The sequence below is a fragment of the Heptranchias perlo genome, chromosome 12, assembly GCF_035084215.1.
Source record: "Heptranchias perlo isolate sHepPer1 chromosome 12, sHepPer1.hap1, whole genome shotgun sequence".
In the NCBI taxonomy this organism is placed as follows: domain Eukaryota; kingdom Metazoa; phylum Chordata; class Chondrichthyes; order Hexanchiformes; family Hexanchidae; genus Heptranchias; species Heptranchias perlo.
In genome coordinates, this window is record NC_090336.1 from 29,195,329 (window position 1) to 29,208,403 (window position 13,075).

Here is a 13,075-nt window from a genome sequence, read left to right on the forward strand (position 1 = left end):
CAGTCCTCATAAGAGAATCACAACACTCTGAGTGAAGAAATTCCACCTCTTCTCAGTCCTAAATGGCTGACCCGTTATGCTGAAACTGTGCACCCTAGTTCTGGACTCTCCAACCTGGGGAAGCAGCCTCTCAGCATCAACACTGTCAAGCCCTCTCAGAATCTTATATGTTTCAATGAGATCACCTCTCATTCTTCTAAACTCCAGAGAGTATAGGCCCATTCTACTCAATCTCTCCTCATAGAACAATCCTCTTATCCCAGGAATCAATCTGGTGAACCCTCATTGCACCGCCTCTAAGGTAAGTATATCCTTCCTTAGGTAAGGAGACCAAAACAGTACTCTAGTTGTGGTCTCACTAAGGCCGTATACAATTGTAGCAGGACTTCCTTTCTCTTGTACTCCAACCCCCTTGCAATGAAGGTCAACATTCCATTTGCCTTCCCAATTGCTTGCTGTACCTGCGTGTTAACTTTCTGTGCTTTGTGCATGAGGACATCCAAATTTTTCTGAACACTAACATTTAATAGTTTCTCACCATTTAAAAGATATTCTGTTCTTCTATTCTTCCTACCAAAGTGAATAATCTCACAATTCCCCACATTATACTCCATCTGCCACCTTCTTGCCCACTTACTTAACCTGTCTAAATCCCTTTGCACACTATTTGTGTCCTCCTCACAGCGTACTTTCCCACCTAGCTTTGTATCAACAACAAACTTGGTTACATTAAACTCGATCCCTTCATCCAAGTCATTAATATAGATTGTAAATAGCTGAGGCCCAAGTACTGATCCTTGTGGCACCCCACTAGTGCCAACGTGAAAATGACCCGTGTATTCCTACTCTCTGTTTTCTGTCCATTTACCAATCCTCTATCCATGCTAATATATTACCCCCAACCCCATGAGCCCTCATCTTGTGTAATAAACTTTTGTGTGGCACCTTATCGAATGCCTTTTGAAAATCCAAATATACTACATCCACTGGTTCCCCTTTCTCTACCCTGTTAGTTACAACCTCAAAAAACTCTAATAGATTTGTCAAGCACGATTTCCCTTTCATAATAGCATGCTGACTCTTCCTAATCACATTATGATTTTCTAAGTGCCCTATTACTACTTCCTTAATAATGGATTCCAGAATATTCCCGGTGGCCGATATCAGGCTAACTGGCCTGTACTTCCCTGTTTTCCCTCTCCCTCCTTACTTGAGTAGCAGTATTCCATTTGCTACCTTTCAATCCACTGGGGCCGTTCTAGAATCTAGGCAATTCTGGAAGATCACAACCAAAGCATCCACTATCTCTGCTGCCACCTCTTTTAGAACTCTAAGGTGTAGCCCATCTGGTCAAGGGGATTTGTCAGCTTTTAGTCTCATTAATTTCTTTAGTTCTTTTTCTTTACTAATATTAATTATTTTAAGTTACTCACTCTCATTAGCTCCTCAGTTCTCCACTATTACTGGTATGTTTTTTGTGTCTTCGACTGTGAAGACAGATACAAATTATTTGTTTAACATCTCTGCCATTTCCTTATTCTCCATTATATTTTCTCCTGTCTCAGCCTCTAAGGGACCCATGTTTACTTTTGCTACTCTCTTCATTTTTACATACTTGTAGAAGCTTTTACAATCTGTTTTTATATTTCTTGCTCTCTTACTCTCATATTCTATTTTTCCCTTGTTATCAATTTTTTGGTCATCCTTTGCTGGTTTCTGAAACTCTCCCAATCCTTAGGCTTATTACTCTTCTTGGCAACATTATAAGCCTCTTCTTTTAATCTAATACTATCAGAACAGAAAGAGCATTGGAAATAGTGCAAACCCTGTATGAAAGGCAACAGAAATGTCACAGATATGAATGATATCATTCACTGAGTACCATCTAATTTATTTCAGAACAATTTATATCAGAAAACTGAAAACATTTAAATTTGGAACAGGATATTCGATTCCATCTGATATCTGCATTTGTAAAATGAATTAACTAAAATTTCCAGAATTTTATTGAAGAAAAGTCAAAAGGGGAGGTACTTTTTTGTTCCTCTTTTTATGGAAGAAAACAATAGTCTTACCATAAATTTCGTTGACATTTTTAAAACACCAATTTTTTGCCAACAAAAAGCCCCAAATAGAGTCTCCCTCCCCGCCAGACTATTCCAGTGACATGAATTACTGAAAGCATTTTGAAGCAGCATGCAAACAAGACAAGACAGCGGAGATTTATTGCTATGCACAACTTCAAACTGGCCTAAGAGCTGCATTGGAACTGTCCAACCTCAGGTAACCATGCTATAGATGGAGGATGCAGATTTTCTCACTTGTAGCTAGTTTCCCTGGGGTCTGAAGGCCATTTTGAGGTCTTGGCCCTCACTGTTTCCGAAGCAGCTACTGTAGAATGCATGGAATGTGCCCATAATTGACGTTATACTGGAGCACCCTACCAGGGAGGGAAATTACACTTGACCGTCTCCATGTCAGAAATAAAATTGACAGGTTTTAGAAAATGGTCAAGGAAATTTCTGATGATATTGCTTCCATCTATAAAATATGAGTAAGTTGAACTAAAAGTACCTCCCATAGACATCCCCTCCCCCTATACAATGTAGAGTTGCATCACTGTACTCCTTTCCTGCAACTCCTTGACTTTAATTAAGTAACAACATTTTTACATTCGACCAGCTTCCAGATTATTTTTTCCCTGCAACTCATCTCCTTGTCTGCAGTTATCATCTGTAACTTGCTTTGTTTCCTCAGTGTTGCTTTCTTCACTTGTGGAGGTTTTCTTTGATTCTATGTTAATTCAAAGGAAATAACACTGTAAACAGTGTAAACCCCATAGTGTAAAGGATCAGAAACAGCGGTGATAATGCTGTTGGCCAATATTGAGAGAAAACACATGTATTCAGTTGGACAAAATGTCACTTCACCAAAGGGGAAATGTCATTAATTTTCAGAATGGCTCCTCATCAGAGAATCTTAGAATAATGAAGACCTGTACCTCTGAGAATATTAACTGCCAGTGAACCTTTCTTGCTGCATTAAATTTACCTTTGACAACTAGTTTGCATTAGGACTGGCAGAATTCCATAACTTGATTACTTCAGTGGCATTTTCCCCCTTTTTTATGTTCCAATTGGTTTTCTCCAGGAAAGCAGAGTATGAAAATATATGTCCCATTTATGTTCTAACATGATTCAGATCACATCATAAACAAATGCTTGAATTTAAAGTATAATTCCGTCACTGGCAATTGCAGTAAGAATAGTCGGGGGAGCTAATAGGATACTCTGCCAATATTCCACATCATTTCAATGCTTCCGAGTACTGGAAAACACTGGAAGGAAACAAACCATCAGGCTGTGGTGGAAATCATTGGAATGAGGAAAACTTTGCAGGATAAGTTTATATACACATTTTGCTTTATTTCAGACAGCCTCCAGAAAAGAATATTGGTGCAATTTACATTAACAGGCGGTTCTTCAGTTCAAATGTAATGAAGGAGTTAAATTCATCGAACAGCAGAGCTGAAAAATATAGTTTAGGATTCAAACAAGTATTCTGAGCCAAAGTGCTTTAAACAATGAAAGTTGGTTTTGAGATTTCAAGAACATTCACACCTATTCAGGTGGGGATGTATCAATTCATGTAAGCCTGAAGTGAAGTGTTTGCTGAGGACATACTCTTGGGAGAGGGGATAGTTGGTTAGGTACAGGGACTGCAGGGAGGATGAGCAAACTGGCCACGGCACCATGGTTCAGGGGGCCATTCAAGTGGGGGGAGTAAAAAGGAATGTGGGTGTAGTAGGCGACAGTATAGTTAGAGGGATAGACACTGTTCTCTGCAGCCAAGAGCGAGAGTCCTGAAGGCTGTGTTGCCTACCCGGTGCCAGGGTTAAGGACATCTCCTCAAGGCTGGAGAGGAACTTGGAGTGAGAGGGGAAGGATCCAGTTTTCATGGTCCATGTAGGTACCAACAAAATAGGTAGGACTAAGAAAGAGGTTCTGCTGAGAGAGTTTGAGCTGCTAGGGACTAAATTAAAAAGCAGAACCACAAAGGTAATAATTATTATTACCTGAGCCATGAGCAAATTGGCACAGGGTAAATCAGATCAAAGAGCTGAATGCGTGGCTCAAAGATTGGTGTGGGAGAAATGGGTTTCAATTCATGGGGCACTGGCACCAGTACTGGGGAAAGAGAGAGCTGTTCCGTTGGGATGGGCTTCACCTGAACCATGCTGGGACCAGTCTTCTGGCAAACTGAATAACTAGGGCAGAAGAGAAGGCTTTAAACTAATTAGAGGGGGGGAGGGTTCATGTGGGACGAAGTTTAGATTGATAAAGAGAAAAGACAAGGACGTAGTACAGGAATGTAATGGGGGTAATGATAAACAGTGTGTGTCAGGAAGGGACAGAGCGTACAAACATAAGAGTGCACTAGCAAATGGGGCCAGGGTAGGAAAGAATGGTTGAAAGACAAAATTAAAGGTTCTTTATCTGAACGTGCGCAGCATTTGTAATAAGATAGATGAATTGACGGCGCAAATAGAAACAAATGGGCATGATCTCATTACAGAGACGTGGTTGCCGGGTGACCAAGGTTGGGAGCTAACTATTCAAGGTTATTTAACATGATCAATGCTCAGAAGATCACGATGTCAAATAAATTTGGATGGAGGTAAGAAATAGCAAGGGAAAGAAATCACTGGTGGGAGTAGTATATAGGCCCCCTAACAATAGCTACACCGTAGGGCAAAATATCAATTAGGAAATAGGGGGGGCTTGTAAAAAGGTAATGCAATAATCATGGGCGATTTTAACTTTCACATAGATTAGACAAATCAAATTGGCAAAAATAGCCCTGAGGAGGAGTTCGTGGAGTGTATTAGGGACTGTTTCTTTGACCAATACATCGGGGAACCAACCAGAGAACAGGCTATTTTGGATTTGGTAATGGCTAACGAAACAGAATTAATTAATGATCTCAAAGTAAAGGATCTCTTGGGAAGCAGTGATCATAACATGATAGAATTTCACATCCAGTTTGAGAGCGAGGATCTTGGTCTGAAACTACTGTATTAAACTTAAATCAGGGCAATTACAAAGGAATAAGGGCGGCATTGGCTAAAGTGGACTGGGTAAACAGATTAGATGGTATGATGGTGGCAAATATTTAGAAAGATATTTTATGACTCGCAACAAATATATATCCCTGTGAGGAAGAAAGACTCCACAAAAAGGGTGAACCAACCATGGCTAACTAAGGAAGTCAAGGATGCAATCAGGTTAAAAGAAAAGGCATACAACATGGCAAAGATTATTGGTAAGCCCAAAGATTGGGAAAACTTTAAAAACCAGCAAAGGATGACGAAAAGAATAATAAAGAGGGAGATAATAAATTATGAGAGTAAACTAGCAAGAAATATAAAACTGACAGTAAAAGCTTCTACAAGTACATAAAAAGGAAGAGGGTAGCTAAAGTAAACATTGGTCTCTTAGAGGATGAGACTGGGGAAATAATAATGGAAAACAAGGAAATGGCAGAGGAATTGAACAGATATTTTGTAACTGTCTTCGCAGTAGAAGACACTAATAACATACCAAAATGGTAGATAATCAAGGGGCAAAGGGGAGGGAGGAACTAAAAACAACCACTCTCACTAAAGAAAAAGTACTAGGTAAACTAATGGGTCTGAAGGCTGACAAGGGACCTGATGGCTTGCATCTGAGGGTCTTAAAGGAAGTGGCTACGGAGATAGTGGATGCATTGGTTGTAATCTTCCAGAATTCACTAGATTCTGGAAAGGTCCCAGCGGATTGGAAAACCGCAAACGTAACATTCGTATTCAAGAAGGGAGTGAGTCAGAAAGCAGGTGACTATAGACCAGTTAGCCTAACATTTGCCAATGGGAAAATGCTAGAATCCATTATTAAGGAAGTAGTAGCAGGACATTTGGAGACTCATAATACAATCAAGGAGAGTCAACATGTTTTTATGAAGGGGAAATCATGTCTGACATGTTCTTTAAGGAAGTAACAGACAGGGTGGATAAAGGGGAACCAATGGATGCAGTATATTTGGATTTCCAAAAGGCATTCGATAAGGTGCCACATAAAAAAGGTGACTGCACAAGATAAATGCTCATGGTATTGGGGGTAATATACTGGCACGGATAGAGGATTGGCTGACTAACAGAAAACAAAGAGTCGGGATAAAAGGGTCACTTTCAAAATGGCAATCTGTAACTAGTGGGGTGCCGCAGGGATCAGTGCTGGGGCCTATTTACAATATATATCAATGACTTGGATGAAGGAACAGAGTGTATTGTGGCCAAATTTGCTGATGATACAAAGATAGTTGGAAAAGCAAGTTGCGAGGAGGACACAAAAGCCCCGATATTAGCGGGGAGGTGGGACGGCAGTGGCGGGGGGGGCGATTGGGAGCATGGCAAACCTGCATGAACCAAACTTACCGTTTCCGACGCAATCACATGTTGATTGATAGTGGTTAACGTTGTCTCCGGGTTTCATGCCCGGCATTTAGCCTGATTGACAGGTTGGCTGCCATCAAGAGCTGCAACGTGAGGTGGGGGGGGGGCGAGAAAGGGAGAGAGCCAGACATCATCTGGCGCTGGACTGGAAGACGGGGTGGGGGGGGAGAATGGAAGATCCGGCGCTGGACTGTAAAACTGGGATGGGTGCGAGAGGGTATGATTGGGGGGGGGGGGGGAGGGGAAGATCGGAGTGAGAGAGGGGAAGATTGGGGGGACATCGGGGGAAGATCGAAGGGGGATCGGGAGGGTGAGATCATGGGGGGGGGAGATCGGGAGGGTGAGATCAGGGGGAGATCAGTGGATGATCAGGGGGAGATCGGGAGGGTGAGATCGGGGGGAGATCAGGGGAAGATCGGGGGGAGAACGGGGGGAGAACGGGAGGGTGAGATCGGGGGGAGATCGGGGGGAGATTGGGGGGCGATCGGGAGGGTGAGTTCGGGGGGAGATTGGGGGGAGATCAGGGGAAGATCGGGTGGAGAACGGGAAGGTGAGATCGGGGGAGATCGGGAGGGTGAGATCGGGGGGAGATTGGGAGGGTGAGATCGGGGGGCGATCGGGGGGAGAACGGGAGGGTGAGATCGGGGGGACATTGTGGGGAGATCGGGGGGAGAATGGGAGGGTGAGATCGGGGGGACATTGTGGGGAGATCGGGGGGAGAATGGGAGGGTGAGATTGGGTGGCGATCGGGAGGGTGAGATCGGGGGGAGAACGGGAGGGTGAGATCGGGGGGGAGAACGGGAAGGTGAGATCGGGGGGAGATTGGGGGGAGAACTGGAAGGTGAGATCGGGGGGACATCGGGGGGAGAATGGGAGGGTGAGATCGGGGGGACATCGGAGCAGGAGACATTGGAGCAGGTTTCAAAGGTGCATTGAGTGTTTCTTTATTTGCATGTTCCTTTATTTAATTTATTTAATTTCTTGTTCCCTGATCCGGCCCTTCGCTCCTGGTTTCACCAGGCATGAATCAGAAGTATGAGCAACCGCCCAGGTAAGTTAAAAATCTTTCTAATCACTTACTCTGTCACAGGTAAATTGCCTTTAGTACCTCAATGAGGTACATTTGGCTCTTTAATTGTCATCCCGCCGGCTTTAATTGCCGGCAGGACTTCCGTTTTCGGGTAGCCCGTGTGCATACAGGTGGATCGCTGGGAAACTCGAAAGCCGGCGGGTTGGCGCCAGCTTCCGTACCCGAATGGGATTTGTGTGATTTTCAGAGCCCCCCCACCCTCAACACACCCGCATTTGCCTCCTAAAATCACCCCCAAAGTGTCTGCAAAGGGATATTGACAAGTTAAGCAAATGGGCAAACATTTGGCAGATGGAATATAATGTGGGAAAATGTGAAGTCATCCACTTTGGGAGGAAAAATAAAAAAGCAAAATATTATTTGAATGGAGAAATATTACAAAATGCTGCAGTACAGAGGGATCTGGGTATCTTCATACATGAAACACAAAAAGTCAGCAGGTAATCCGGAAGGCAAACGGAATATTGGCCTTTATTTCTAGGGGGATGCAGTATAAAAGCAGGGAAGTCATGCTACAACTGTACAGGGTGCTGGTGAGATCACACCTGGAGTACTGCGTACAGTTCTGGTGCCGTTATTTAAGGAAGGATATACTTGCATTGGAGGCAGTTCAGAGAAGGTTCACTAGGTTGATTCCCGGTATGGAAGGGTTGTCTTATGAGGAAAGTTTGAACAGGTTGGGTCAATACTCAAAGGAGTATAGAAGAATGAGAGGAGATCTTATTGAAACATATAAGATTCTGAGGGGACTCGATAGAGTAGATGCTGAGAGGATGTTACCCCTCTTGGGGGAATCTAAAACTAAGGGGCATAGTCTCAGAATGAGGGGTCGCCCATTTAAGACAGATATTAGGAGGAATTTCTTCTCCCAGAAGGTCATGAATCTTTGGAATTCTTTACCCCAAAAAGCTGTGGAAGCTGAGTCATTGAATACATTCAAGGCTGAGTTAGACAAATTTTTGATCAGCAAGGGAGTCAAAGGATATGGGGAAAGGGCGGGGAAGTGGAGTTGTGGTAAAAATCAGATCAGCCATGATCTCATTAAATGGCGGAGCAGGCTCGAGGGGCCAAATGGCCCACTCCTGCTCCTATCTCTTAAGGTCTTATGGTTCACAGATCCACTGGTGAATTACTGAAAAGGGAAGAAGTCAGAGGGACAGCCCTCCCACTTACTGGAAACACAAGAGAAAGGACAGAGCAATGCAGGGGCAGTAAGTCAGCCAGTTGGGCCTAGCAAGGACAAAGTCGCTCATCTCAAACACCGAGCCAGTCAGAATCAGAATCAGGAAACATTATGCTATCCTGCTGATAGGGATACTTTGAAATTTTCTGTCAAAATATATTAGCCAGCACACAAACCAACCTGAATTCATACCAGTTGGATCCTGAATGTGTCAATTTTAAAAGTACGTCATTCTAGATCCCAGTTTAAGCACCTGGTAGTAGGGATTTTTGATACCTCTTTAATTAAACAATTGTATCAAATCTTTCTCTGCCCAAGTGTAATGAAGCAGATCCAAATGTCCAGTTATTGTGAATCTTCAAGTGAAAACTGTCATACTCATTATTAATAATTACTTTCCAACTTTTCAGTTATGTTTATATAGCAGAACTGTATTCCACCACAATCTGTAACCTCATGGCCTGGCATATTCCTCACTCTACCATTACCATCAAGCCAGGGGATCAACCTGGGTTCAATGAGGAGTGTTGAAGAGCTTGCCAGGAGCAGCAGCAGGCATACCTAAAAATGAGGTGCCTGCCGGGTGAAGCTAGAACATAGGACTACATGTATGCTAAACAGCAGAAGCAGCATGCTATAGACAGAGCTAAGTGATCCCACAACCAACGGATCAGGTCAAAGCTCTGCAGTCCTGCCACATCCAATCATGAATGGTGGTGGACAATTAAACAACTAATGGGAGGAGGAGGCTCCGTGAAGATCCCCATCATTAATGATGGCAGAGCCCAGCACCTGATTGCAAAAGACAAGGCTGAAGTGTTTGCAACCATCTTCAGCCAGAAGTGCCGAGTGGATGATACATCTCTGCCTCCTCCCGATATCCCCACCATCACAGAAGCCAGTCTTCAGCCAATTCGATTCACTCCACCTGATATCAAGAAATGGCTGAGTGCACTGTATACATCAAAGGCTATAGGCCCCGACAACAGCCTGGCTGTAGTGTTGAAGACTTGTGCTGCAGAACTAGGTGTGCCTCCAGCCAAGCTGTTCCAGTACAGCTACAACACTGGCATCTATGCGACAAAGTGGAAAATTGCCCAGGTGTGTCCTGTCCACAAAAAGCAGGACAAATCCAATCCGGCCAATTACTGCACCATCAGTCTACTCTCATTCATCAGCAAACTGATGAAAGGAGTCATCAACAGTGCTATCAAGCGGCACTTACTCACCAATAACCTGCTCACTGGTGCTCAGTTTGGGTTCCGCCAGGACCACTTGGCACCAGACCTCATTACAGCCTTGGCCCAAACATGGACAAAAGAGCTGAATTCCACAGGTGAGGTGAGAGTGACTGCCCTTGACACCAAGGCAGCGTTTGACTGAGTGTGGCATCAAGGAGCCCTAGTAAAATTGAAGTCAATGGGAATCAGGGGAAAGTTCTCCATTGGCTGGAGTCATACTTAGCACAAAGGAAGATGGTAGTGGTTGTTGGAGGCCAACCATCTCAGCCTCAAAACATTGCTGCAGGAGTTCTTCAGGGCAGTGTCCTAGACACAACCATCTTCAGCTGCTTCATCAATGATCTTCACTCCACCATAAGGTCAGAAGTGGGGATGTTTGCTGATGATTGTACAGTGTTTAGTTCCATTCGCAACCTCTCAGATAATGAAGCAGTCTATGCCCGCATGCAGCAAGACTTGTACAACATTCAGATTTGGGCTGATAAGTGGCAAGTTTCATTTGCGCTGGACAAGTGCCAGGCAATGACCATCTCCGACAAAAGAGAATCTAACTACCCCCCCTTGACATTCAATGGCATTATCATCGCTGAATCCCCCTCCATCAACATCCGGATGGTCACCAATGACCAGAAACTTAACTGGACCAGCCACATAAAAACTGTGGCTACAAGAGCAGGTCAGAGGCTGGGTATTCTGCGGTGAGCGACTCACCTCCTGACTCCAATAGCCTTTCCACCATTTACAAGGCACAAGTCAGGAGTGATGGAATACTCTCCACTTGCCTGGATGTATGCAGCTCCAACCACACTCAAGAAGCTTGACACCATCCAGGACAAAGCAGCCCGCTTGATTGGCACCCCATCCACCACCTTAAACATTCACTCTCTCCACCACCGGCGCACCGTGTCTGCAGTGTGTACCATCTACAAGATGCACTGCAGCAACTCGCTGAGGCTTCTTCGACAGCACCTTCTAAACCCGTGACCTCTACCGCCTAGAAAGACTAAAGCAGCAGGCGCATGGGAACACCACCACCTGCACGTTCCCCTCCAAGTCACACACCATTCTGATTTGGAATTTTATCGCCATTCCTTCGTCGTCGCTGGGTTAAAATCCTGGAACTCCCTGCCTAACAGCACTGTGGGAGAACCTGCACCACACGGACTGCAACGGTTCAAGACGACGGCTCACCACCACTTTCTCAAGGGCAATTAGGGATGGACAATAAATGCTGTCCTTGGCAGCGATGCCCACATCCCATGAATTAATATAAAAAAAGAAATTCCCTGCCAGTGGCAATATAACCTTTATGTTCTAATTCTCTCCTATGCATTTTTGTTCAGACTTAAAAAACAAACTTTATAATAGTAACATTCCGTGGACTATTAGATTGAGGACGATTTTTTTCTCAATTGTTGCTATCTCACTTTCTCCCATGCTACATTCAAGTTGTGCTTAAATTGGCTTCTATTGTTTTTAACTGGGTTATTAATAAGCTGATGGACCACTGTTTGAGCCTCTTCAAGTGAGTGATTTGAAGTTTCTCACTTGGTGGCAGCTTTGTAATAATATTGGCTTCAGCACGTCAGATTAGTGAACTGTAGATTCAGTTGTAGTTCAGCCATATGGCGATCGTGGGGTTTGCTGTGTAGATTGATACAGAGTGCAGGAAGTCCTGGCAGCTCTTTGTTTTATATTCTAAGAAGACTTGAAATAATTTGGTGCTCAACTGCATATTATGCAATGACTAAGGGAGTGTATTCACCATTATTATCAATTAGCTGGAACCTGTCACATAGGCCCACCTACAGGACTTTCAGTTGGCTCAGTGGGTAGCATGCTTGCTTTTAAGTCAAAAGATTGAGGGTTTAAGCTCCATTCCAGGACTTGAGCACATAATCCAGGTGTCACTTCAATGCTGTACTGTGGGAGTACTGCATAGCTGAAGGTGCCATCTTTAAGATCCTGTATTAAACTAAGGTCCCATCTGTCTGCTTCGGTGGATGTAAAAGATCCCATGACATGATTCCAAGAAGAGCAACATGCTTTCTGGTTATTTTGAACAATATTTCCTCCTCAATCAATGTCACCAAAAAACCACAGAAGAAACTAACATTCTTTTTATTCGCTGTTTAGAGGATCTTGCTGTGCATAACTCTATAAGAGTCTCCTTTCCATCGGCATCTCAGTCACTGCCCTGGAATCTCTATTGTGACACTGAATCCACTTTTCATAAGAACATAAGAACATAAGAAATAGGAGCAGGAGTAGGCCAATCGGCCCCTCGAGCCTGCTCCGCCATTCAATAAGATCATGGCTGATCTGATCCTAATCTCAAATCTAAATTCATGTCCAATTTCCTGCCCGCTCCCCGTAACCCCTAATTCCCTTTACTTCTAGAAAACTGTCTATTTCTGTTTTAAATTTATTTAATGATGTAGCTTCCACAGCTTCCTGTGGCAGCAAATTCCACAGACCCACCACCCTCTGAGTGAAGAAGTTTCTCCTCATCTCAGTTTTCAATCTTTGAATCTGGGGCATAAAAAATTTGGAATGTCCCTCTCCCATTGAAATCCAACCTGAAATTATCTGTATGCCCACTGTTATAGATTATATGACTGAGTGTGTTTAGAGTGCATTGATAAGAATGCAAATCATGCAGATGACGTAATTTTGTGGTTCATGAATTACCTCTTTCAGGTTGAGGAATGATGTTCTCAAGAAATTCCCTGCCAGTGACATCTTCACATTCCTTTGGTTTTGTTTGTCCTTAAACAACAATGCAGTCAAAATATATTAGCCAGGGCACAAACTAACCTGAATTCATAGCAGTTGCATCCTGAATGTGATAATATTAAGAAGTACATGATTCGAGATCCCAGTTTAAGCTCCTTGAAGTCAAGATTTTTGATACCTCTTTACTGAAGCAAATGTATTAAATTTTTTACTATCCAAATGTAATGAAGCAGAACCAAATGACTGGTTATTGTGAATCTTCAAATGAAAACTCTCATAATCATGAGTAATAATTACTCTCCAGTTAGGGTAGTTTCTTCAAACTGGAATAGGAA

At 43.5% G+C, this 13,075-nt stretch overlaps 1 protein-coding gene across 1 annotated transcript in view; it reads right to left on the minus strand.

Moving 5' to 3' along the window:
• The window catches only part of LOC137327780 (aspartic and glutamic acid-rich protein-like), a 63,831-nt gene that overhangs the window by 15,496 nt on the left and 35,260 nt on the right, over positions 1-13,075 (minus strand). The window contains exon 12 of the mRNA XM_067993586.1: positions 12,696-12,773. Within this exon, the coding sequence (XP_067849687.1) occupies positions 12,696-12,773 (78 nt within the window). The remainder of the gene's footprint in view (positions 1-12,695; positions 12,774-13,075) is intronic.